Source organism: Drosophila biarmipes, chromosome X, assembly GCF_025231255.1.
Source record: "Drosophila biarmipes strain raj3 chromosome X, RU_DBia_V1.1, whole genome shotgun sequence".
Lineage (NCBI taxonomy): Eukaryota > Metazoa > Arthropoda > Insecta > Diptera > Drosophilidae > Drosophila > Drosophila biarmipes.
The window spans coordinates 23081537-23108034 of NC_066611.1; the positions used below are offsets into that span (position 1 = coordinate 23081537).

General features: G+C 48.3%; 3 protein-coding genes across 7 annotated transcripts in view; 1 reads left to right on the forward strand and 2 right to left on the reverse strand.

The window, feature by feature from the left end:
• Positions 1 to 13045: 13045 nt before the first annotated feature.
• Positions 13046 to 14089, reverse strand: LOC108023238 (protein CWC15 homolog). The gene is made up of 2 exons (XM_017092514.2): positions 13865 to 14089; positions 13046 to 13800 (listed from the first exon to the last, which is right to left on the reverse strand). The coding sequence occupies exons 1-2, from the start codon at positions 13993 to 13995 to the stop codon at positions 13158 to 13160; spliced, it is 774 nt and encodes a 257-aa protein (XP_016948003.1). The 5' UTR covers positions 13996 to 14089; the 3' UTR covers positions 13046 to 13157.
• Positions 14090 to 14369: 280 nt separating this feature from the next.
• Positions 14370 to 22033, forward strand: LOC108023568 (von Willebrand factor A domain-containing protein 8). The gene is made up of 7 exons (XM_017093160.3): positions 14370 to 14705; positions 16308 to 16735; positions 16797 to 17117; positions 17181 to 17752; positions 17808 to 19919; positions 21292 to 21726; positions 21788 to 22033. Exons 1-7 carry the CDS (start codon positions 14513 to 14515, stop codon positions 21885 to 21887), a joined length of 4161 nt encoding a protein of 1386 aa, XP_016948649.1. The 5' UTR covers positions 14370 to 14512; the 3' UTR covers positions 21888 to 22033.
• A 386-nt stretch (positions 22034 to 22419) lies between these two features.
• Positions 22420 to 26498, reverse strand: part of LOC108023417 (palmitoyltransferase ZDHHC8) — a 34379-nt gene continuing 30300 nt past the window's right edge. For all 5 annotated transcript variants that reach the window (XM_050890578.1, XM_050890576.1, XM_050890577.1 and 2 more), the window contains 2 exons: positions 26128 to 26360; positions 22420 to 26062 (listed from right to left, as the gene is read on the reverse strand). In XM_050890578.1, coding sequence (XP_050746535.1) covers positions 25035 to 26062; positions 26128 to 26360 — 1261 coding nt within the window. In that variant the 3' untranslated portion in view covers positions 22420 to 25034. The remainder of the gene's footprint in view (positions 26063 to 26127; positions 26361 to 26498) is intronic.

Below are 26498 nucleotides of genomic sequence, written 5' to 3' on the forward strand. Positions count from 1 at the left end.
TGAGAATCGCGGAGAAAGGCGGTGCCTCTGCCTCCTTCCTCTCCTTCTCCTTCCTTTTTTCGTCCTTTTTGAGACTTTATTCATTAGCTTTGTAATGCCAAAAAGCTGCTCTCTTTCCATTCCCCTCTCCTCCTCTCCTTTCTCATGTCGCCATAAGCTCAAATAATGGAAAAAATTAACAAAACTACGATTGCCATCCCGCTCTTGCTCGCTTTAGTAACGCTGTAAACGTAAATGTATGTATTTGCGAGTGTAAATGTAAACGTAACTGTAACTGTGCTACTTTCATTGCGAATTTCACTACACTGGCAGCCGAGTCAAAATTAAGTTGTTTTTCTTTTGTTCTCCATCGCCGTTGTTTGGGGTGCGTGTTTTCCACAAATAAACCAAAATGAAATCCGCAACAACAAAATCAAACGAAGCGGAACACATTGCAACAAACACAGCACGAGAGCGAACTGTTAAGCGCCACCCACAAAACACAAAAAAAAAAGAAAAAACTGAAGTGAGCCCAAAAACAAAAAGGAAATCACAAGTGAAAAGCAAAAACAAAAACTGTAAGCAAAGACAGCAATGTAACCACCCACAAAAAAGAGAGGAAGAGCGTGCAGCATCGGAGCAAGAGAGAAACGGGAAAGCAAAGAGTAAGTTCGTGCTGACAAAAAGAGAAGTAGTTGGAAGAGTACGTTAATAATGTATCTCAATCCTTTGGTTTTATTAGGATTTTTGGAATTTTGATAAACTTTAAAAAGTTTTAACAGGGTTTGTAAGAAAAACCAATATTTTTAAAATTCTAAATTTTTAAGATAAAATAGAACTTTTTTTTTTAATAGGTGGAAGGAAATGTATCTTCTGCTTATGCCAAAATGGTATTGTATTCTGTTTGTATTATTATAACAAAATTTAAGTCCCGTCGGAGTCCAAAAGTCCAAACCTTGTAATAGGCTTTCTCAAAGACTATTACCAACACTCTCTTCAAGTCTCTTCTGGTATTCAGCGCTTCTCTTTTGGCCCCTTTGCTTTTTTGTCAGCGATACTGCGTTAGAGACCCGAAATGATTCATATATTGGATATCGCTCAGCCCAGTTAGCATTACGTATTAGCCGACCCACGGCTGGGATTTGGCCCGGACGACGCCGGGCTTTCCCTGGCGACGTCACTCTGACGTAGCCGGCACACGCCGCGATGAGCAGCGTGGAACGCGGTCCGCTGGCCGGGGTCTCTAACCCACCTACAGATGCACCCATAGGAGTCCCAGGGAGGGGGCTGGGGCAGGGGCATCATTATGTTGTCAGGGCTGGCGGCACGCACGCCACACGCTGCTGCAGTTGGCCAGAAGTTGATTTTTTGCACGGCCAGTGGCAAATCACAGCGCCAAAGTGAGGAGCACACCTGGTGCTTGGCCAAATCCCATGAGCACACTGCGAGAAAACACCCCACCATTCATAGTAAGCCCTTGAGCCAAACAATCACCCACCCACCCACGTAATAAATCTTTAACTGCAAGAATATTTTGCGGTTGATTTTGCCCCACTATCCGCATTTTCAGTAGAATGTATTTCATACTTAGGATCTTCTGTTCAAATTAAATTGGCGTTGGTTTATTTCTCACAGTGGCGCATCTGCTCCCCATGAAAAATCCGTAAGGTAATGATACTAGAAACTAGAAACCTGCCTTCAACTGATAATAATAATAATTCAATGGATAATTTCTCTCAGTGGATCAGAGCCAAAAGTATGATTGGAGGTCGCTCTCCGCCCCCAAATCCCCATTTATTGCAAAATATGTTGGCTCGAAAGACCTTTTAGTTGACTACGAGCATGAGGCTAGTGATTTCTCCCGGTGCAGCCGCATGCCGATCTGCAGCTTCGATTTCGTATGTAAATTCGATGCTTTGCCTAATTTGGCTCTTCTGACTTTTTCGCCCAAATGAAATTAGTTGCGCTGGCCGACAAAAAAGCAGCCCGTGGAGGCCGCCCTTCGCAGGCGGTGGCTGCGGCGGCACGGGGCGTGGCCGCTCGGGCGGTTGGCGACTAATGTGTTGGCATGTGTCAGACACGCATCAAACGCAGCGACAGGCGGACGGCCGGCCAGCCAGCCGGCAAGAAGGGGACGGGTGGGGTCGGAGCAGAGCGGATGAGGTCCTGGGGGCGCCCTCACCTGAGGAGGGCTCCCACTAGAGATGATGGCTCGTTCAAAACTAACTTGAATCTTAATTTGGAGGCGAGGATATAGAAGGGGCTATGGTAAACTAGCTTACTGCACGAACAAATCGAATAAATCAACAACGAGTGAGCAAATTTGCATCAGTTATTTTTTGGTAAGCCCCTGCTAACGATGCTGGTAGTTAGGGCCCCAAGAACCCACAACTTGGAGGCCACATTACATGATATGTAGCCTCCAAGTATCGAAATAGGTCCATCGATGAGTAGTAGCGTGTCAATACTTTGTGACGCAAAGGGAATGAGAGTTCGGATAGCGGAGATGATGAATACCACAATCCCTCGCCTGATGGCCAAGATGACTACGAACTTTGGCTGGTGAATCAACTCCAGTCACGCTGGCGAATACCCCTTGATTCACGGATTATTCACGACACATCGATGCCCGTGGTTGCGCGTGTCCCTCGAAGAGGAGTCTATAATTGGGACGACACCAGTTCGTGACACGCCGCGGCACCGGCTCGGGGTCACCTCTGGTTTCCACGCTGCCACACGGTGGGAAATAGTGCGTTTTCGTGGGTTACTTACACATATTATTTATGCACTTGCATAAAATTATTAGAATAGAATATGACTCACTGTCCATGTTACTAAGCCAAGGTAGCAAACAGTCGATACTTTGTGAATTGGAAATAATTGCATAGTAAAGTCCAGGGATAAAGTCCTCATACTGCGGTTGTGAACTGTATATTTAGCATAGCATAACATAGATCCTCTTCAAACCCATCTGCAATTTCTGCCAGTGCACGCGCTGCACTCATTCTCCGAAGGTCACAAGGTGGTGCTGCTGTGGGTGGGCCTGTGGTGGTCCGATGTTGTTTTGCTGCCCCCGCCGCTGATGCTGCTGCCGTGCTGCGATGTCGCTGCTGCTGTCACCCGCCAGCAACCTTCGATGATGCGTCGATGATGGTGGGCCTGGGGTCAAGGGTCACGGGGGGCGGGGGACGGGGGACGGGGGACACCTGTGAACTTGATTAGCGGTTTTCTGGCGCTGCCACGGCCACTGCCACTGCCACCGCCACTGCCACCGCCACCGTTTGCCCCAAAAAAGCCGCGTCGAGTGATTAGCGATTGCAGCTGCTGCTGTTGCTGCCACATCATTATAGCTACTTTATTAGCCTTTTGATTATTTTAGCACCAATTTGTTGTTCCCGTTGCGTCGTCACTGTTTCTGCTGTCCCAACACCCAGGGGGTATTTGTGTTCCCAGCTAGTGGCGTATTTTAGGGTTCTATGAAGCGTATATCGTGCAAGTGGCAAGAAAAAGTAGGACAAACTATTGGCATCCTCTCAGTGTCTTTTGGATTTTGGAAGGATCCCCATAAAATGCAGGCCTGTGCCTCTGCCGACTAATGGGTATTCCCCATTTCACTCCACTCAACACTCCTCGGCTTCCTGCCCATGCCATTGTTGCAGTTGAAGCCCGACCGCATTTGCTTTGATGTTGTTGCTGGGATTTTGAAACCGCTTATTAAATATACGCAATGCAAATAAAATAATAGGCGGCATGGAGCCAAGAGTCGGCGGAAAAGCGCTGCAATGGCAGCGGGGAAGGGCCAAACAAATTTATTTGCTGGCTAATTGAAAAATGAAAATGACTTTTCCGTGTGAAGCGGGGAAAGTGGGTGGAAGAGGCGTGTGTGTGGGTGCGGGTGCGCACAGGTGGGAAAACATTATTTAGCTGTCTACGGATTCGAGGGTTCCTGCCAAAGGTTGGAAACAAACAAATGTAGTATAAAATATGGTGTCAAGCTAGCCTCTTTGTAGCTGCACACAGAAAGTCCCCAGAAAATCCTTGTTCTCCGACCTCAAACTCTCTTCCTTGAGACTATTCTACAACCAACGAAAAAAGGAGTTCCTAAAATATCAGTCAGAATCTGCTGCACGTTTGGGTAAAGCCCGATCGTAAACACTTTGCTTTGCGCCCAGCTCATTTGTTTATATGGCGCAATCGAGCCATATTGGCCAACAAGTGAGGGTTGTGCTGAAAACACCCTACAAAGCATGCAAGGTAATAACAGTAGTATGACTTACAGTCTCACATTACCCAGAGACTTTTTTAGAAATTAATTAATACTTATTTTGTGCAATTAACAACGAATAGATTCGCATTGTTGTGACGCTATTTTCATGGAATAAATATCTGAAGTAAATGCAAGATGAAAGACAAGTATGTAGAAAGTTGTTTGCTAGAAGAGGTCAAATAATATTAGGAGCTAGGTTTTATTATGATTTTTCGTTGTCTTTATACCAATAAGATTTATTCCACAGAGAGCATTTGATAGTTTCCCACCCCGATGTTCCAAAATCCGTCTATAGTGACCATAGGCACCTGGGTCCCCCTGAGTGCGGATGAGATGGGCGGTGAATCACCTGCCAATTGAAAGGCAGTGACGAGCGGTGCCAGCGCAATCGGACCCCCGCCCTATGGCTATACCTTGTACCCGCAGTACCCACGATCTGAGCCCCTGCACGTAGCTCTCGGAGATCGAGGCCCGTCCGCGAACCTGGCTCCCATTCGCAGTTCCGAATTCCCCATTTGTATGCAAGACCCGTGCGATATCGGGTGGCAGGTCCACAGCCAGAGCCGGCTACAAAGTTGGCCAAAGCAGAAGAGCACTGGGAAAGATGGTGCAAGGTTATACTGTGTAAATAATCAACAAATACTGACCACTTGAGCTGATTTAAAAGCTTTGTGATATTGGATCTAGGAGGAAGTGCCTTGCAGGTCTAGTTGAATATTAAACTATCATAAAAATTAGAAAATATTATCTGTATACATAAGCTATTGAAGAAAAGTCTCCTAAAATGCTTAGCCAAAAGATATATATTTGCCTTAAATCAATTCAAGACCAGAGCACACATTTCTCCCAGTGCAGCAACAACGCAAATCAACAATTAACGCAGGATATTTGGAGCAACCGCAGGCGCTGTACTGCCTGGCCGGGCCAGCCGCGAAGGAGCCAAATGGAGATCGCCGATTTGACGGCCTCTCACCTCGGCTCCGGCCCGCTCCCACCCACCAGAGTCCGCAAATCACAGCCGGAAACCGGTTCTGCGCTCGCTTCGGGCCCAGAGCAGGCGACTTCCCCTGCGCGGACAGTCGTACCGCCCAAAGCCGCCAGAGAACTCCCCGAGGTGGGTTGGTTGGGGAGAGTCGAGTGCCAGCTGGCAGATAGCAGATACTAGATACTAGACCACATGTCGCATGGCCTATGCCAAGTGGATCCACGTCTCCCCGACTGGAATTGTCACAGCCAGTTGCGCGTGCCGCGCTGACTCATCCGCATAATCGCGAGCGGGGCTTTTTCGCTGCGAGGTGTGGGAAAAGGCAACTACAGCAGCGGCCGCGAAGAGCACTAGTTCCAGGGTACTGCGACGGCGAAATACCCGCCGGCCGGGAATTTTAGAGGGTTCTGGGGGACAGTGGCGAAAGAAATGTTGGAAGCCGGCAGCAGTTCGAGGGGAAAGTGGCCATTACAACGTGTTCGGCTGCACACTACGTATGAGTGATACAATGCCATTGGGTGCTTAGTGCCGTGCCGTATCTGTTGCAGTCCCCAGACACAGTGCTATGGGAGCTCCCACAAATTTCGCGGCACTTTGGACCGCCTGGGTTTCACGCTCGAACATTCGTGGAAGCGTGCGAATTCTCCGAACGCGTCCGTAGTGCTCCATTGGTACACAGAGGAGCGGTGGGTCGAAGGGGCGAAGAGGTGGCGAGTGGCCAGGTGGGCTGAGACCGGCCGAAGGGCATTTTTCAAATTGAAAAGTGAGCCCCAAAACCGCAGGGTTCTTAACTACCTCTATTTATTGGCTCACATAATAGATGCAAAGGGTCCTCGGTCCTGGCTCTGGCTCCTCCAGGCGTGCACTCAAAAAAACTCAGTCCTCCTTGTGTTACCGAGGCACTCAGTTGCACAATTACTTAATTATTTCTCGCATTAAGTTGGGGCATTCACGCTAGCTTCTAATTGAATTTACCCATATCAAGTCAGGGGTTGAGCCCTTTCACCTTTCCATATTCATTTTGTAAAGCTATTATAATAATTTAGTTTACTGTATTAAATCTGCTCTTTCAAAAGTTGTACTTATTTTGCCAGCCTAATGATGTTTTTTCACTTTCACTCTAACAATCTATTTTAATTCTAAACTTTTTTTAGTTCATAGTTGGTTTTCTGCCAGTGTAGTTGCGTCCTGACTTTTGCTGTCCTTTTCTGGGGCTCCTTCGCCAATTTTGGGACCAAGTGTGGCCCCCATTTGGAAATGCAAAAACGCACCGGATGCACCGGCCGAGGGACATGCACTTGCAGTCCCAGTTCCCACCCCTCCCAGGGGCACCTGCACCCCCTGTTGACCCCTGTTCGCCCCGCCCCTGGACTGCGTTTGGGTGGGCAGACAACGAAACCTACAATTTGATTATCGCAATGAGAGCTGCAGCACTTGGCAACGACAACGATTCACTCGGGTCCCCGCGCCGGCCCAGGAATCCGGGAGCTGGGGATGGGATCGGAGGTCACTGGGGCTGACCCCTCCCCGGAAAAGCTCCTGCACCCTTGCGAGCCGCGTTCGCATTTTGTCAACATGTGTAGCTGTCTGTTTTAATGGTCAATTTCTCACTCTAAATGGCTGCCGGTGCCGGCCGAAGGAAAGCCCCTGGACAAGGGGCAGGAGTTTCTAGTGAGGCCCCGGGCTATGAAAAGTCCACAAAGCAGACACCCCGACAAAAATACTCTATCGAATGAAGCTTGAGGTCATAGCTTCGGGTATTTTTTGTCAATTTTTCGGGAATTTTCGGAAATGTTGTAGTTTTTAGAATCAGCCAGAAAATGATTGCGATCGATTATGCAGCTTGTTAGCAGTCCCAAACACTGCCTCTTTTAGGTTTCGCACAATGTTTGACCAAGTTACGCTAAAAAAGGGCAAAGAAAAAAATCGGGTTTTCGAAAAAATAGGTCCTCATTTTCCAACCAAAAATAATCAGTATTTTGGGCGAAACAAAAAAAGTAACTGTCCAAAAATGGAGAGACATACCTTGCTGAACTCGTAGCTGAATTCCCCATCGATTGGCATTCACATCTACACCAACATATTTTGGACCCAAAAAAGCCGACTCGTATCTTTTTTAAGCGTATTCGCTAGTCCTTAACGCGAAGTCAGCTTCGTAGGCCTTTGCCATTTTTTCTTGGACCCCCTTTCGGTCCGGAAGATGCGAATGGAACGCATTTTGCGGCTGGCTCGGGCTCCTCTGCCTCTGAGTACGCCTGTATCTGTATCTGCATCTGCATCTGAATCGGCATCTCCAGCTCCTCCTGACCAGCCTCCCTCGCTCCAGATGCAGCACCAATGCGGAACGCATCTCCATCTCCTGCTGGCCAGGACGAAGCTGGAAAGGAGCCTGGAGGAGGGTGCCGGTGCCCACAGCACTCGGTGACTTTTGCCGTTGGCCGGAAGTGTTGCCCAGGCAAAGGAAGTAGTTAGCTGACCAAAAGTGGGAGTGGTGGATGTGGACGAGGCGATGGCCTGGGGCCAGGCTCCCGAATCTCCATGCGCTCCATCTTCTAATGGCAGCAAATCATTTACAGATGTCGCAACATTTAGCATAAAAATTTGCCGTCACAGACAACAGGGAGTCTGGCTGCACCACCTGGTGGGAAAGTGGACGAGTGCACCTCCCATCCAGCCAGCCAGCATTATTGACTTAAACGCTTTTCCAAGCAGGAAATGCATTTTCATTTGGCAGCGGAAGTAGCTGCAAATGAGCTTTTAGTTTTTGCTCACCTTCGCTCCTGGCGGCGCTCTGGTGCATCCGCATTTCCGGTCGGCCACCTGGCCCTCCTGCCACCTCGTCCTAGCCCCCAGCCCTGCCCACCTGTTGCTGCAGCTGCTCAAGCATTAGCATTAGCGGCCAGTCGATGGCCCGTCGATGTCCTGGCCCCACATTCGGGGCTGGGATTTGGACCTGGCTTTGGTTTTGGATCGGTTTTGGTCTCGGTCCAGCGCCTCTCTGCGGAAATGTGCGTCTGCCGCACGTCCGCCAAATGTCGCCATGAGTGCGTACGACGAGTACACTCGGCGAAACAGTGAGCAGTTAGGGTCAACTGGTCAACTTGAAAAGAAGGGGATTAACAGCCTTGACACGTTTTTCAAGGCTAAATATAACAATTTTAAAAGCATGACTTAAAAGCTGTGATGGAATAATTTACAAGCACCAATTTTACAAAATTCTTCTCGAAATGTCAGCTAGAACCAGTTGGGAATTATAAGTAGCTCCTGGGGGAAAGTGGTATATTTTTATAGAATGCCTACAGAATTTGAACTGAACCAAGATTGCTTAGGACAAACATATTATTTGCAAAATATTATTAGTGAAATAGGATGGTAACATCGTTGATATTTAAAACCTCGTCTAAATTTTGTTTAGGTATCACACTCCTGTATATTTCTCCCAGTGCACTCACAATCCTAGAGAGTTAATGGAATGGCAGGCGGCGAACTTCATGGGAGATTGTGCGTAGGTGAAATTTGTTTTTAATCGTGTTAGCCACCACTTGGAATTAGTTGGCTGTTCTGTTTTTATCAGCGGGCGAAAACCCCATCAGTTCCCAGAGCTCGGGCTCTGTTATAGGCGCATTTCCCCACGTAGGGGTCACCACTCGCAGAGGTGACCACGCAAGATTCGCATGGTCGTGACATAAGAAAAAGGGGAACAGATGAGGTGATTATTGAGCAGAACAAGGCAGGAATTTGGATGAAAATGGATATTGTAAAAGGTGAAGACCTAACCTATGATATTGGAACATACTCGTGTATCCAAGAAGGGGTTTATCCTTTTAACCCTGTTAAATAAACGTCCCCTGACTGGCTCTCCTGGCCCCTGAACCCCATATCCTTTGGGGCAGAGGCGATTTACAAACGGCCATTGCGAGTAAATATGTCAAGTGCAGGCGGTCGACCCCAAAATGTGGAAAAAATGAAAATGGATGAAATAAAAACACAGCCACTCTGGGTTCTCCTCTGCAGAGGCCACAAAAATGCTTTGGCCTTTTCGGGCGGCCGAGCCTGCACTTCCGGTTGCACTCAGAGGCCAACGGTTGCAGTGTAAATTGGTCAGCTAAAATATGCAGCACCAGTTGCAGCTTTCAGTTGCATCCCCGAGAGTCCTGGCCAGCTTCCATCCTGGTCCCAGGACACCCCTTCGACACCAGGAGCAACAGCTGAGTGAAATCTGCATTCCATAAAATTTTAAAGCTAAATAAAGTGTCGCCAACTCGGGTCGTGTTGCTGCTGTGTGCCGATGTTGTCGATGTTGCTGTTGCAAGTGCAATTCATGTTGCTGCTGTCTGAAGGGAAGGCTGACACGAATAATGCTGCGAAGATGGGAGTTCGGTTTTTGGCTATCTTGAGTGAAATGTAAATATGTGGTGGGACAGAATAGGGCTGAATCGGATATTGAAGTTAACACTATGGTTTGGTTTTTCAGTTTTTATTCATGAAAATATTATATATATTTAACCAATCTCTAAGCATATTTAAATTGTTCATTAATTTGTTATATATTATAACTTAAAGTTGCATACCTCATGATTCTTTGTTGTTATTGGGAACGTTAATTTTACTAATCATGCATGGTTTTTTTGAAATAATTATATTACCAATTGACCCTTTGGACATCTTTGAAATATTTTATAGTGGATTGTTTCCATTTTTTAGGAATTCTACTACTAACATGTTCAATATAACATTCTTAGAGACCTATTGAGGGCTTATGAATTCAGTTTGTAAGAGATATATATATTTTCTATTAGAATATACATAATATGCTCTGAAAATCACATGAATTAATTTAATTATAATAGGTGGCTAGCATTTTAAAACAGAAAATATTCATTTTATTAGATTAGATGGTCAAAATGCACTTCCAAAATACCACTTCCTTCGATCGCCGGCCTCTCCCAATATTTTTTCGGGGTCAAATCGCGGGCCCAGCCTCCTTTGGTGTTGGCCATGTTCTCGCCGGCCAGAAAAACATATGTTCGCGGTCTTTATTTGGTGGTCAACTGGTTCGGTGCCGCCCACCTCCACTTCCCCGCCACCCCTAACCCTTAGCCCTTAGCCCTTAGCCCTTAGCCCCGTGACCCCCTGGTGCCGCTTAACCCCGGCTATTTGTCACTTGCAACCGCGACGGCCATTTCCGTCGGCCAGCCGCCATATTTATGCAGTTGGTCGCTGGTTTGTCCGTAGTTGCTCGCGTTTTTTGCGCTCTTTTCAAGTTTATGCAGTTGCGAAATTGCTGACAATTGATAGGCCGTGGCAGTGGCAGTGGCCATGGCAGTGGAAGTGGAAGTGGACTGCCAGTGGCCACTGGCCAGTTGCCAGCGGACCGGGTTCCAGTTCCAGTTGCAGTCTTGCCTTGGCCCTCGTTCGGTGGCCACAATTTAGCGCGGCGACTACCGAAAAGCGCAGCGGCAGCGGCGAATCGCACTGAGAGAAAACTCCGTTGGTTTCAGTACTTTGGAAAATTATTTTTCATATTTCTTAATAATTTTATAAAGTCACTATAAAACTGAGGAACTAGGGATTTGATTATTAAAGTGGTTTTTATTTGCATACTTATTGTTTTACTTTCAAAGTGGTTAATTGAAGACTGGATTTCTAACATTTTCGAGAATTTCCCGTACTGTTATAATTTTTTGAGGCTTTTGAGGCCATGCCTACACCACCTAAAGTTAAAAAACTTTAGTTTTGTTGGAAAACAATCTTTTCCAGGCAGGCAAACTTTTCCTTGTTTTCTGCATAGTGTAAAATTTATACTTCTGATGTTATATTATAGTTATATTTCGGGGACTTTCTCCCCGTGCAGCAGCAATAACTTGAGTGCAGATTGGCTCCGAACTCGACCCGAACCCGAACCCAAACCCGTCTCCTGATGAATGCACAAATAATGGGGATGCATAATGCCAAACAGGAAATAAATTACGCTCAGTGGGGTCGGGGATGCGGCGTTTTGCTGCCACCGTAGGAGGACGGCAACCTGGAGAGCTCCAGACGTCGGACGTCGGACATCGGACAGAACCAGAAGCACAGGCAGCGTAATAACAACAATCACCGTGATTATCATTAGCATTAGCAGCGTCATCATAGCGATGCGATACTCCCAATCATCGCTGTCAATCACAAGCCAAGCACTGGACAGCATAGTCTGCTTATCTCGAAGATATGCGTGGCTGAATCTATTTTATTGGACTTACAAGTACCCCCTTTGAATGACTGTTGGTCCCCTAAACCATTATTTAATTTTAAAACTAAACAGAGTATTTTAGAGTCTTCCAAAACCGAATAGTTTTATTGGTTTTTTATTTAATATTTAACTATGCTCATGGATTATAAGCTTTTGATTAAACACTTAAAATAAACAACGTATATTGTAAATAAAGTTCGAAATACCATTTACATCTAACTCATTTTAAAGCAGTTTTTACAAAAATACCCATCACATGGTGGCCAGTGTAAGAGGATCATCACCGCTCTGGCCGACTGTGGACAGGATAATTTTGTTTGATTTTGATTCTGATCGAATTAGCGTAAAATTGAGCGTTCGTCAACTTTTGGGAGCGGGGTCGCGACCAGTTGCTGATCCCCGCCAGCGGCATGGTGGGTTCATGCACATATAGAGGAGTCCGCTTCGGAGTCGGACGTGGGCTCATTGACAAAGTCGGAGTTCAGATCCTCCGATGGCGCAGGCCGCGTGCGGGGCATTAAAGAGGCGTGGAAATCAACCCGCCAGATGATTTGCATGCACTGTTACACTGAGAAAATTCGAGCTTTATTGGAAAATTTGAAATATTACAATTCCCTATCCATTTTTACAAGTGTGCCCTTGGAAGACACTCCATTCTATATGAAGTAAATATTTTAGAATTTTAAGATGCCTATATCTTGGTATTATAAATACCTCAATTATCTCTTTTCCCGTTTATAAAAGGGAATTCTTCTCTTCACTTTAATTGAAATGGTTTGATTTAGGAAACCAATGTGTTCTGGAATTGAATTAGTTCTAACTGATGGTTGCTGGATTTTTCTAGCCGTGGTGCAGGCTGCCTGGGCCGGCGTAATTGACCAAGTTATTTTGCGCTTGCCTGGCCCGGCTCCTTGGCAAATTGATTTTGCTTCGTGCCTCATCAGCAGCGACAATTGCCCTTGCGATGATCGCCGCGATGATTGGGCACTGGGCTTCCTGGGCTTGGGCTTGGGCTTGGGCTTGGGCTTTTCGTCGTGAGCTCACGTAAGCTGCCCCCTGCCCCTGCGCTCCCAGCCCTGACCCCCCTGCCATCCTGGTCGCCGCCTCTGGCGGCTGCTGCTGTTGTCCCTCGACGGGCTACCGATGTTTTTTGCGGTTTCACACTTTGGTTAGGGTTCCTGCCCTTCGCACTCGGACTCGCACTCGCGGTCAGCCCCAGTCATTGGGTCACGGCCCGAGGGAAGTGTACCTATTCCCCAAATAAAGTCGACCTACGCAGTTTAAAGGGGCTGGCCAGAAATACAAGAAAAGGTAGCTCACTAAATCCTCAGCTCAGCCATTTTTCTGGTACTAAGCCGAAAGGTAGTTGAGTTCAATAGTAAGGAATACTATCTTTAACATGATTTACCATATTTTTGAATCAAGTAGTCACACTTTGAATGTTTTATAATGATATTTCCAATTGAACCTAACAAAATAAATTGATTTAAGGAGAATTACAAATATTGTCAAATCGACAAATCCTTTCAGACCTAGTGTGCCCATGATCTGGACCTCATTCCTTGCCAGTCGCGATACAAAGTGTGCTTACAAAATGCGAATTTTAATGGGGGCGGAAGGCCAAATAAAGTTGACAATTGGTTTACTTAGACTATTACGAAAGCGCTTACAACTTAAAGCGAGTCCTAGGACGCCTACTTGATGTACTTGTCCATGAACTTCTTGTGGAAATCCGAGCGCAGGGCGTCGTTGACGAAGTGTGTTTTCTTTTCGGGAGCAGAGCGGGCGCAGTTCTTGAACACAACGTCGTCGTCCCAGCGACGCTTAATCTTGAGGTCGCCACCAAGGCCGGAGGCGCGTCCGGCGGCTGAGGCGGCGGTGCCGGGTTCGTAGTTGATCAGCGGATTGCCCGAGAGGATGTTCTCCATGCGGATGCGCTCGTCCTCCTGCTTCTTCTCGGACTCGCGGCGTGCCGTCTCCTGCAGGCGCTCCTGCTTGATCTTCTGCAGCTCGGCCAGCAGGGCGGCATCGTCGTCGTCCGAATCGCTGTCCGAGTCCGAGCTGTCGTTGTCCAGCGGCTCATCGGCGTCCAGATTGGCAGCCTGCTGTTGCTGTAACTGCTGCTGCTGCTGCAAGACATCGGGTTTGGCCCGCTTGGCAGCCACGGCGCCTCCTCCCGCATTGTTCGCCTCGATGGCCTTGCGCACAATGGAGGGCAGCGCCTTGCCCGAGGAGGAAGTGGCTCCTGGTCCGGAACGGGCCTCGCGCTCTCGCTCCTCCAGCTCCTTGCGGAAGTCCCGGTTGCGGATCTCCTCGCTGGTGCCTTGGCCCGCCTCCCTGAAGCGAAACAAATGCGGATTAGCCCCTGGTCTGCCAGGAAATGTCCTCTAGCGAATACTACCTGTATTTCAGCTTGGTGTGGCCTGGCAAGTCGCGACTGGAGTACTGCTTGCTCAGCGCACTCAGGTCCTTCTCGCCGCGACCGGATCCTCCGCGGGCGGGGTCAAAAGTCGGTCGCGCTGCTGTGGTCATTTTAAGCTAGCTAGTTTTCGGTTAAATTGTTAAAAATCACTAAATATTAAAAAGGCTTCCAATTGCGTTATTCGTTTCTGTCAGTGTGACCGTAGTTGCCTAGCCCAAAAATATCGATAACAAGGGTGTTCCCTCGCTTGATGATTAATTTTACTTGAACGTAAACAATAAAAACTATATTTTATTTATATTTATTTAATTAATTATTAGGGTCCATCCTTAGATACCATATTGTTTTATCTAAAAATAATGCTGGCAAAGTGAAACAATACGTTTTAGCTGTTACGGAATACCCTTTGCATTTACAATTCAGTGGACACTCGAACCATGATAAGGCTTCCCCGATGGGCAGCACTACCCCATCAGCTGTTTGCCCATGGGCAGCACTGTTCCGGTAAACACGCGCGGACCGCCGCCGTTTTAGCCAAATAAATCCGGAAAACAACCTGTTTTTCGGTGCCCCAGCCCGATTAAAGTTGTCTCACTAAGGCCCCACCGAACCCCCACAGCCACGGCCATGCTGGCCAACCTCCTGCACACCCACCACGGCCACCTGTTGCGTCACAGCCTCCGGAACGGCAGGAATTGGCGACGCAGCTGGGCGAGCACGGCGTCTGGAAAGGATCAGGAGGAGGACAGCCTGACTATCGGCGATGTGAGCGTGCGGCTGCGCAGGCCGAAGGACCCGCAGCTGGTGCCGCAGCAATACGGTGAGAGTGGAGTTGGATTTGGGGGCTCCGGGAGACCCAGATCTCCGGCCAGTACAAAGGTCAACTGGGTGTCTCTATCTCTGTGCGCCCTGCAGGTCCAGACCATTTCATAATATCATCATTATGTCGTATCATTAGAGCATCTTTGGGAGTGAGCCAGCAGATTTCCAGTACTCCAAAGATTCTATCTTTTATTTACTGATTGTAAAGTACATATATGGGATTACTTAAGAGATCGTATCTAAACAGTCTTTGGAAAGTATCAAACCCTTAAAAAATGTCCGAATTCGTGAATATAAAATATGATAAAGTAATCTTCTAAAACATGAGGTGTAGTATGTTAGTCTTTGCCTTATCTAGAATCAAGAATATCAACGTCATAAAAGTATAATAAAATTATCTCCTAATGATATGTCTTTTAAAATGAGTGATGATATATATAACATGATATATACCATAAGGAGGCAACTTTATTATATTTTCATGATATTTCTATTTTGGAAAATGATGAAATGAACTGTAAGTCACACTTGATTCCCAAGTCTCAATAAGTGAACATAGAACCTGTAAAATTAAAACACGTCAAATAAGAATCGAAAAAGCGGATGCCAAGGACAACACGGAGAGCCAATAAGACACTGACCTTCTGGAGAGCCAGCTGGATCGACTGGTACTAGGGGACAATCCCCCAGCCATGAAGGAGACATCCGAGAAGAAGCAGCGGGAGTGGATCAAGAACGGCCATGGGAAATACACGGATCTGGCCGATGAGAAGGAGTTCTTCAAGATGACGAAGAAGTCGCGCGACTTCGTGTGCCACTTCTATGGAGTCGACAACGAGCAGTGCAGGATCGTGGACTGGCACCTGGAGATCCTGGCGCCCAGGCACATGGAGGCCAGGTTTTGCAAGATGGACGCGACCCACGCACCGTTTCTCACCCGCCGGCTCCGCCTGCAGGAGCTGCCCACCATTCTCCTGGTGAAGGACGCCAGGATCAGGGACTTCGTTGTCGGACTCTCCGAGCTTGGCAAGCGCCGGGTCTTTGCCACCGAGCGGATGGAGCTCCGCATCGCCCAGACGGGGATCATCGAGTGCAAGGCGAACCAGAAGCAACCGCCGAATGGGAAAAAGGGGAAAAACAAGGCGAATGCCAAAAAGGGATAACTCCGATGATTTTCTCTCGATAGAAAGAAACCTAGAACACATATACTTTAAAGTTGCGGTGATATTAGCCAAATTTTGTTGTTTAACCATAAAGTAACCGAAAGTACATTTAAAATTAGAGTTCAGTCTCTTATCCATTTGTTTTATGTTATTTTATGTCGTCAAGGAAATTGTATTAAATTGTTTGTTTCTAAAGACGCTTGGTTATCCCGTTGAGAATAAATTGTATCTACGTTAGGGTCTTACAACGCTAGATAGCTTTTGTAAAAGGTTCCTGATATAGGCAATTATCTATTCCAAGTACATAGTACTATACTTTTTACTTTTATTATTGTTTACTTATATATTATAACAATATATATGTACCCATACAGTACCTTAAACTATATATTTATTCTTAAACTAATAATCTCCTCTGCTGTCTTTCCGAATCTCAGTGAAATACGCTCCGGACGGCAGCCTCCAGCTGTCGCAGTCGGCCCTGCACCACCTGCGCTGGATGCTGCAGAAGGACGCACTGCGGCAGGACATGTTCCTGCTGGGGCAGCCGGGGCCATTGCGCCGCCAGCTGGCCATGCAGTTCCTGGAGCTCACGCAGCGAGAGGTGGAGTACGTAGCCCTGAGCAGAGACACCACCGAGAGCGACCTGAAGCAGCGACGCGAGATCCACGACAAGGCGGCCATCTACCACGACCAGGGAGCCGTACGGGCGGCCCTCAATGGTCGTGTGCTGGTGCTGGACGGCGTGGAGCACGCGGAGCGGAATGTGCTGCCGATTCTGAACAATCTGCTCGAGAACCGGGAGATGCACCTGGAGAGCGGCAAGTTCCTGATGGCTCCCGAGCGCTACGACAAGCTCTTGGAGGTGGGTTACCACTGTGGATCTACTAAGCTATTTCAAGCTAACTACCCGTTGCTTATTCCAGAAACACTCCCGGAAACAACTGGACGAATGGGGTCTGCTGCGCGTCTCCGAGCAATTCCGGGTGGTGGCCCTGGGTCTGCCCACCCACAAGTACAAGGGTACGCCGCTGGACCCGCCACTGCGCTCCCGCTTTCAATCGCGCAACGTGACCACCTACTCCTACGACGAGCTGTACGAGGACCTGCAACAGGAGGCGCCTTCTGTGCCCGGCGAGCAACTGAAGCAGCTGCTCACCTTCGCCCTGACCCTGCAACAGGCGGATCCGGCGCTCCAACTGCTGGACTTCCCCCTGCACAACCTGCAGTTGGGTGTGAAAATGCTGGTAGTCCAATCATTACACCATTTCAGATGAGGTTCTCAATCTCTGTTTTGTTTATTCCTTCAGGAGGCCAATCCCTCGCTGAGTCTTTACGATGTCATCAGTCGCATATATCCATATCAAACTATGCTGAAGCCCGATCAAAAGAAGCGCGTGGAGGAGCTGCTCCAGAAACTGGACATCCAATTGATACCCAGTCGGAGCATCAAGAAAATCGAGAGTAAGACTGGCGATCAAACGCAAGTTCTTCTAAGTTTAGATGAACTGCAACTTAATCTGCCTGGCGGACAAACTCCTTCGGCTGCCAGCAGCTTCGTGGATCTGCCCCATCAGCGACAAGCCCTCGCCAGCCTACTGCAAGCCTATGCCGTGGGGGATGTGTGCCTCATGGGCGAGAAGGGAGTCGGCAAGCTTACCCTCACCCAGGAACTTCTGCGCCTGCTGCGCCAAACCTCGGAGCCCATGATGCTGTACGAGGACATGACCAGCAGGGACATCGTCCAGCAGCGCATCACAAGTCCGCAGGGGGACACCATTTGGCGGGACTCACCGCTGGTGCGGGCAGCCAAATCGGGATCCGTGGCGGTGCTCAATGGATTGCATCGCCTTCACAAGAGCACGGCCACCGTTTTGCAGCGGTGAGTCTGGGAAAAAACCGAAATAAATATATGCATAACAATCTTTATTCCTCAGTCTCATACACGATCGGGAACTGCAACTGTGCGACGGCACCACCCTGCTTGGGGCCAATCGCTACCAGGCCCTGCTCCAGCAAGGCTTCACTGAGGATCAGCTGGCCGGCCTCGGTTTCCTGCCCATGCACCATTCGTTCCGCGTGGTGGCTTTGGCGGAGCCACCGCGTCCCGGTGGCGGGCAGCCCAGCTGGCTGACTCCGGAGCTCCTCAGCCTGTTCCTCTACCAGGAGCTGCGTCCGCTGCGCCAGAGTGAGGAACAGGAACTGATAGCCCAGCTCTGCGGTGGCCAGTTGCCCACCGGCATGGAGCCACTGCTGAAACTGGCCCAAGTGCTAAGGTCTTCCCATGATCCTCTGCTGCAAGGACTGGCGGGCACCCTGTCCACACGGCAACTACTGAAACTGGCACGGCGTTTGGCTGCCTATCCGCAGAGTGAGCTGAGCGATGTCCACGAAATGCTGCAGAACACATTCCTGACCAGATTCATGCCCGCCCTTTCAAGGAGTGCTCTGGAGCAGGCCATCCAACAGGTGGGCATCAGGTCAAGCGAGAGCAGGCCCAAGAGCACTAAGGGTCAGATAGCTGTGGAGGAGAACACCCTGAGAATCGGCTCCACCCGTTGGCCACTGGGCAATCCCAGCCAGGCGCAGCTTTCAAAGGTTCCCAGCACCCTGTTCTACGAGATGCCGCAGCATGTCCAGCTGCTGGAGCGCCTGCTGCAAGACTACCTCATAGGCGAGCACCTCTTGCTAGTGGGCAACCAGGGAGTGGGCAAGAACAAACTGGTCGACCGCCTACTAGAGCTGATGCAGCGTCCCAGGGAGTACATCCAGCTGCATCGGGACACCACGGTGCACAGCCTGACGCTGCAGGCGACGCTCAAGGATGGCCAGGTGTCGTACGAGGACAGTGCCCTCGTCCAGGCGGTTCGGTCCGGCCACGTTTTGGTGGTAGATGAGGCGGACAAGGCGCCAGTGAATGTGACCTGCATCCTGCGCACCCTGGTGGAGAGCGGCGAGATGGTGCTGGCCGATGGCAGGCGAATTGTGCCGCGAGGAGCAGGCGGAAGGGTGCCCAACTCAATTGAAACCCATCCCGATTTCCGGCTCATCGTCCTGGCCAATCGTCCGGGCTTTCCCTTCCTGGGCAACGATTTCTTTGCCGCCCTGGGCGATGTCTTCAGCTGCCATGCCATCAGCAATCCCGATCCGGACTCCGAGATCTTCCTGCTGAGGCAATACGGACCTAAGGTGCCCATCAAAACCCTGCGCACCCTGGTGAACGCCTTCGGCGAACTGCGAACTCTGTCCGACGAGGGGATGCTTAACTATCCGTACTCCACCCGCGAGGTGGTGAGCATTGTCAAGCACTTGGAGCGCTATCCGGAGGAAAACATGGCCGAGGTGGTCGGCAATGTGCTGGACTTCGATCGCTATCAGCCGGAGGCTCTGCAGCAGGTCACCCAGGTGCTGGCCAAGCACGGCATCGAGTCGTACGCCGAGGAGGAGATCCAGGCCATCCGGCGGCAGAAGAAGCTGCAGGCATCCGTGAACCGTCACAGTGGACTGGGCGTCTCCGGGCCCAAGTTCGGCAAGCTGGATCCCAAGAACGAGCCGCATGTGGGCGGCAACACTTGGGCGGGCGGTAGCGGTGGGCGGGACACCGCCGGTCTGGGCGGCAAAGGCGGACCCTTCCGCCTGGACAAGGGACACAAGGTCCATCAGCTGAGCGACGAGGAGAAGGCCGATGTGCCCGAAGAGATTAAGCGGGCGGCCCGCGAAATGAACCGCAAGGCGTTCGAGGAGAAGCTCAAGGAGATCAAGATGTCCGCCCACGACCACAAGCTGTATGCCCAGTTCAGCGAGCCCAATCGCAAGCAGGTGCAGCAGCTGAAGGCCATCATGGACGCCATGCAGACGAAGAGCAAGGAGCGCCAGTGGCAAAAGTACCAGACGCACGGCGATCTGGACGACACCCGACTCGTGGAGGGCATCACCGGCGAGAAGAACATCTACAGGCGGCGAGCGGAGGCCAATCCTTGGGCGGATCACGTCCAAGAGAAGCCCAACCGGCTCAAGCTGGTCGTGGATGTTTCGGGTTCGATGTACAGGTAAGTTTGTGGGTGAAATTATTGCTAACAAAATTATTTTTCGGGTCGAAGTAGGTAGTAGGATTCCCACAAAAATAACTATTTGCCTAATTGATCCTAAAGCTGCATAATCGATCGCAGTCATTTTCTAGCTTATTCTAAAAACTAAAAAATTTCACTGATAATTTTTGATTGAAAAAAAGGTTTTTGGATTCTTGGCGAAAAAACGATTTTTTCTTTGCCCTTTTTTTGGTGTAATTTGGTCGAAAATGGAGCGAAACCTAAAAGAGGCACTGTTTTGGATAGCTAACAAGCTGCATAATCTATCGCGGTCATTTTCTGGCTGATTCTAAAAACTAAAAAATTTCAGAAATTTTCACTTTTTTTGCAAGGGGTAGCACCGTCTTTTTTTGACAAAATTGGTAAAAAATTAAAAATTTTAGGTGTGAATGCCAATCGATAGGGAATTTTGTTACGAGTTCAGCAAGGCATGCCACTCCATTTTACGACCATTGCTTTTTTTGTTTTGACCAAAATACTGATAATTTTTGATTGAAAAAAAGGTTTTTGGATTCTTGGCGAAAAAACGATTTTTTCTTTGCCCTTTTTTTGGTGTAATTTGGTCGAAAATGGAGCGAAACCTAAAAGAGGCACTGTTTTGGATAGCTAACAAGCTGCATTATCTATCGCAGTCATTTTTTGGCTGATTCTAAAAACTAAAAAATTTCAGAAATTTTCACTTTTTTTGCAAGGGGTAGCAGCGTCTTTTTTTGACAAAATTGGTAAAAGATAAAAATTTTTAGGTGTGAATGCCAATCGATAGGGAATTTTGTTACGAGTTCAGCAAGGCATGTCATTTTACGACCATTGCTTTCTTTGTTTTGACCAAAATACTGATAATTTTTGATTGAAAAAAGGTTTTTGGATTTTTGGCGAAAAAACGATTTTATCTTTGCCCTTTTTTTCGTGTAATTAGGTCAAAAATTGTGCAAAACCTAAAAGAGGCACTGTTTTGGATAGCTAACAAGCTGCATAATCTATGGCAGTCATTTTCTGGCTGATTCTAAAAACTAAAAAATTTCAGAAATTTTCACTTTTTTTGCAAGGGGCGTAGCAGCGTCTTTTTTTTCCAAAATTGGTAAATAATTAAAATTTTTAGGTGTAAATGCCAATCGATAGGGAATTTTGTTACGAGTTCAGCAAGGCATGCCACTCCATTTTACGACCAATTCTTTTTTTGTTTTGACCAAAATACTGATAATTTTTGATTGAAAAAAGGTCCTTAGTTTTTGGCGAAAAACTGTTTTTTTCTTTGACCATTTACCAATGGTTAAATCTAATCTACTTGGGAGGAACTTCGAAACTTAAATTAATTTAAATTCTCGTCTTACAGGTTCAATGGCTACGATGGACGGCTGGACCGTCAGTTGGAGGCCGTGGTCATGGTGATGGAGGCCTTCGAGGGATTCGAGAAGAAGATCGTCTACGACATCGTTGGCCACAGCGGCGAGGGCTGGGAGATTCCGTTCGTGGCCGCCGGTAGTCCTCCGAAGAACGACAAGGAGCGCTTCGAGGCTATCCGGATGATGCACGCGCACTCGCAGTTCTGCTGGTCCGGCGACTCCACGGTAAAGGCGGCGCGGGAGGCCTGCTCCACGTTGGGAGCGGAGCAGGACTACGACAATGCCATTGTGGTGGTCCTCAGCGATGCCAATCTGCAGCGCTACGGCATCGCCCCTAAGGATCTGGCGGTGGCTCTCAAGCGGGGCGAGCCAAAGGTCAAGGGCTATGCCATCTTCATTGGCAGCCTGGCCGAGGAGGCCGATGAGTATGCATTAACTAAGTTAAAAAATTTGTAAACCGTTGCAAACTATAATCTATTTTTCCAGAATCAATGCGGAAATGCCGGCGGGACAGAGCTTCGTCTGCCTGGACCTCACCAAGCTACCTCACATCCTAAAGCAGATCTTCACGTCATCCCTTCTTTAGAGCAATTTCTAGATCCCCTAGTCTAAGTTTATGTTGAACACCGTGTTGATAATTCCAATTTTAGTTAAGCCTGAATTGAGTCTAACAATCGATTTGATGTTTAAATCAAAAAAATGTACAGCGAAAGCTGAAAAACTGCTCTTGTACGATTACGTCTTTAAATTTTTTGGTGGATACTTAAGATATTTTTTGCGCAAAATGACCGAAAATTAAAGTTTATGGCAATTGGAGAAATAAACCCCTTTGTCAAGATACCGCCACTGCATGGCTCATTTTAAATTGAAAGATATCGAATCGCTCAAGATAGCGTCACTGTCTGGCTCATTTAAAGAGATACATAAAGTGTTGAAATTCATTTGGTCAAGATAACGTCACTGTCTGGCTCATTTTAAAAGATAAATAAAATAACCTGGGTCAAGATACCGTCACCATCTGGCTCATTTCAACGACAAATAGAAGTGGAATACTGAGAGCTTTGTCAAGATACCGTCACTGTCTGGCTCGTTTTGAAGGAGAAACAAACACGAAAACATCGATTTCATTTTGCATTTTTATTTGTATTGTTTATTAATTGCCTTGCTGTTTATGCTTGCTATTTGATTACTTGTCATATAATTTACAAATTACATAAGTATTCAATACAAAAAAAAAAAAAAAAAACAATTTAGAACTCGAGGATTTCTCTGGCAGGGATTTCTCTCATTCTGGCGGGGGTTACGGGGTATACAAAAAATAAACAATTCGTGGTTTTACATTAATTAAATTTGGTATAAAAATCTAAAACAATTTCTTCCGTTTTCTTCTTACTTTTCTCGTTATATTTTACATTACACTTTTGTTTTTCTTGATTTTTCTTTTGTTTTTTGTCCTTTTTTGTTGTTGTATATGCATTTCTGTATTTATGTTAAATATTGTTGCAAATTCATGAATTAATGTGTTAGCAAAAAACGCTTAAATATACGTGTGTATAATATATACTCTTGATCCGTAATATAAGGCGTGCGAAATACGTGGCCGGGGCAGCAACATGTTCACCAAAATCTCTACAGCTGGAAGTTAATATTCGATAGTTGGAAATCCTAGTAAAACTGTGGATAAAACCAAATAATGCTCGTGGAAGAAATCGAATTTGGAGGCGAGAATCGCCGCCCCAGAAACCTAGGTCGCCCACCTCATTGCATAGTCTATACAAGTTTTGATCCTTGCAAATTCTCATGATCTATGGGACTGGGAAGAGGGCCTGATGCAAGATGGATCTGATCGCCTTACACATGTATAATTCTCTCTCCTTCTCGATCGATCGGATCACGTGAGTGTCGTGTACATAGCTAATTTTCTTACAGATATTATAGCTAGAAATTTGCCATTTGTCTTCCGATTGAACCAAACGAGCCAAGAAATCGAACTGAAACATGCCTTTGAATTGATCTAAGAACACACACACACATTTGGGGATCGGTATAAAAGCTAAGTTCACTTAAAAACATAACAACAAAGTTGGGGTGCCTATGGAGGCAAGCAGACGTCGTACGTAGTTGGTACTCGTAGTCTCGAACCGAAGAATTATCATGCGCTATTCGTTATTACACCTATGTACAGGAAAATCAAAACTGATTTATATTGGACGACATTCAAGTTACGCGGACCGAAAATCGCGGTTCCAGATTAGGGCTCTCTCTCTTACGAATTCTAAGTAAATTATGGGAAGAAAAAATATATAAAACTCTACTGGGAGTGTGTAACGCACCCGCGGGGACGGTGCGTTTCGGGGCCGTAAGGGTGACTGGTGAAAGTGAGGATGCCGTTTGCTGGTAATTAATATCCTGAGCGAGAAATCAAGTGCGTTCAACATATAGAATGACTTCGAATGAAACCTTAGGTTGCTGAATAAATAAGTATTGCAGGCATACGACCCGAAACGCACCGTACCCGGGTCGCGATTTGACCTTTCGCACTTCACTGGACTGAGGAATGGAGAGGAGGGAGGTAGTTCTTACAAAACGGGGTTCTATTTACAGATTTTCCTGGATTAGGAGTTGCTTCGCACAACCCGTGGCAAAGAAGTACAACATCCCGTCCAGATCTCCACATTATATCGTTATATAATCTCTCTGTATTCTAGCACAAGTCGGTTCCTCTTCCTCCGTCTCCATCCAACTTCTTCACCTATGTACACAAACGACAAAGTTGTCTGCACCTGGGGCCGTGACGTGGCATATCCTATATACATTATATGGCATAAATAGATATAAATTTGTAAAGACTAATGTTAAACACACACATGCACAGACAGACTGACAGGCACACGCACAGGCAGACAAAGACGTACAAAGTTTGGCGATTTTCAAGTTGATTGCAAAAGGTTTCCATATATGTGTGTACTATATGTATAATAGATTTAGCAGATCGGCAGGACGAGCACAGTGCGTGGGGTTTCCCCTCGTGAAACGCACTGTACTTTTCCCCCTTGCCCGTTATTCAATTTATCTCATATTCCTTCATCTCCACTCTATTTTCTCGGTTTCGATCATGTATAAAAGCATTAAAAGTATAGATAATTCTTTTTGAAATCCGATCATGAAAATGGTCTTCCAAAGTGCATTAAAAAAATAATCATAAAAACAAACATTATAATTACATAATAAAATTACTTAAGATCTAGAGATAGCTACAACAGCAGTGCACTTATATACACACACATCTGGTGTAAATAGCTCTGGCTTTCGGATACACCTCATGCATTATAGCGTACTTTCAAATCATTCGTTATAAAAAAAAATAAAAACATGCTAGCTTCCCCTCCTAAAAGAAGGTGGAAAATTTTCGTTTGTTCTGGTTCTGGTTGTGGTTTTGGTTTCGGATGTTCTGGTGCGGATGTTGGTGATGCTGCTGCTGCTGCTGGTGATGGTGATGGAGGTGCTGGTGGCTATTGGTTCCTATTCCATTGCTTATCGGTTTCAGGGGCAGGACAGGAACGCACGCATAGGCAGCCGGCTCCAGCGGGGCATTGTAGAACTGCCCCTGTGCCTGCTTTGGGGCGCTGGCCATGGCAACTGGAGCATCTGCAGCAGCAGCTGGAGCAGCCACTGCTGCGCTCGGAGCTTGGCTGGCGGGTGGCGGCATCAGGAGCACGGGCACCACCACGGGTTATACGGAGATCTCGTAGTTCATGTCGTAGATGCTGGCCCTATCCGGAGTGCCGGTATTGGAGGCATTGCCCTGGATCAGGTGACCACCACTACCTCCTCCGCCGCCGCCTCCTCCTCCAGCCTGTTGATTGTTTCCCACCGATCCGCTGCCGGGGATCCCGCCGTTCTGCTGCTGATCCAGCGACTGCATCTCCATGGAGTCGGTCATTTCCAGGGCGCGCACAAAGCTCATTGGCCGCGTGGGCGTTTGCTTGCGCTTAATCTGTGGTGAGGGCTGTGTCTGGGGATTGCCCAGCGGATTGGGCGGGAACACGGCCACTCCGCCGCGCAGGGCCGGCTGATAGCCGCCGCCGCCTCCAGTGGCTGGATTGCTGGCCGTCACGCTGGCCAGGCTGCCACTGCTGCCGCCGGCTCCAGCCGCTCCGCCGCCTCCGTAGCGCACTATATAGCTCTGGCCGGCGCCGGACACCTGTGGCATGGTGGTGGGACTAGTCGGATTGGAGCGATGATATGAGGCTACTGCCGCTGCCGCCGCCGCCTGTTGTTGCTGCTGTTGCTGCTGCTGTTGGATGGCATAGTCCTGGAGGCGCGAGTGCGTCATTATTAGCGGATGCGCGCCGCCGCCCGCTTGCATGTACTGGGCATGCGGCATCACACCGGCGGCGGCGGCTCCACTGCTGGACAGCGTGCCCGCACTGCTGCCAATCCCGCTGCTTACCACCTGCTGTCCCAGCTGCTGCTGCTGCTGCTGTCCCACGGAGTTGTTAAAGCCCGGCGACGTGTCTTTCCACATGTAAACGCCTCGCTGGGGACTGCCGGCTAGCTCCCTTATGTTATCCACCGTGTTGTTGGAGCGCGCATAGGACAGCTCGCCGGCGGCAACGCCTCCGCCGGCACCCTGGCGCACCAGTTCGCCCTCGGAGAGGAAGCGTCGCTGCGGACTGCCGCCGTAGGCCGCCTGCGCCAGAGCGGCGTGCTGCGGATGGGCGGCATGCGCCGCAGCCTGTTGCTGCTGCTGCTGCAGGGCTATAAATGGGAGATGGATTGGGATTAGTATAGGAATCGAGCGCTCCATTCCAGGGATCACTCACCCTGCTGCTGCTGCTGGTGCTGCATGAGCACGCGCTGCTGCTGGAGGAGCAGTTGCTGCTGCTGCTGGTGGATGCTGGGCGCCTGCGGATGCTGCGGCGGCAGACCGGTGGTGTACTCATAGTAGGCCGCTGCTGCCGCTGCCTGCTGTTGCTGCTGCTGCTGCGCCACCGCCTGGGCATTCAGACCAATAAAATCGGGTCGTCTTGGCTGGGTGGGCGTGCCCGGATTGGATCTGTTGGGGTACACACAAATTGGGAATTAGTAATCAAGCCAAATGATCCGAAAATAATCGCAAGTAGTAGTTAAAAGCATGCTGAGAGTGCGAGCACAAAAGCTGCTGCAGAGTTAACAGCTCGGGTAACCGGTGGTT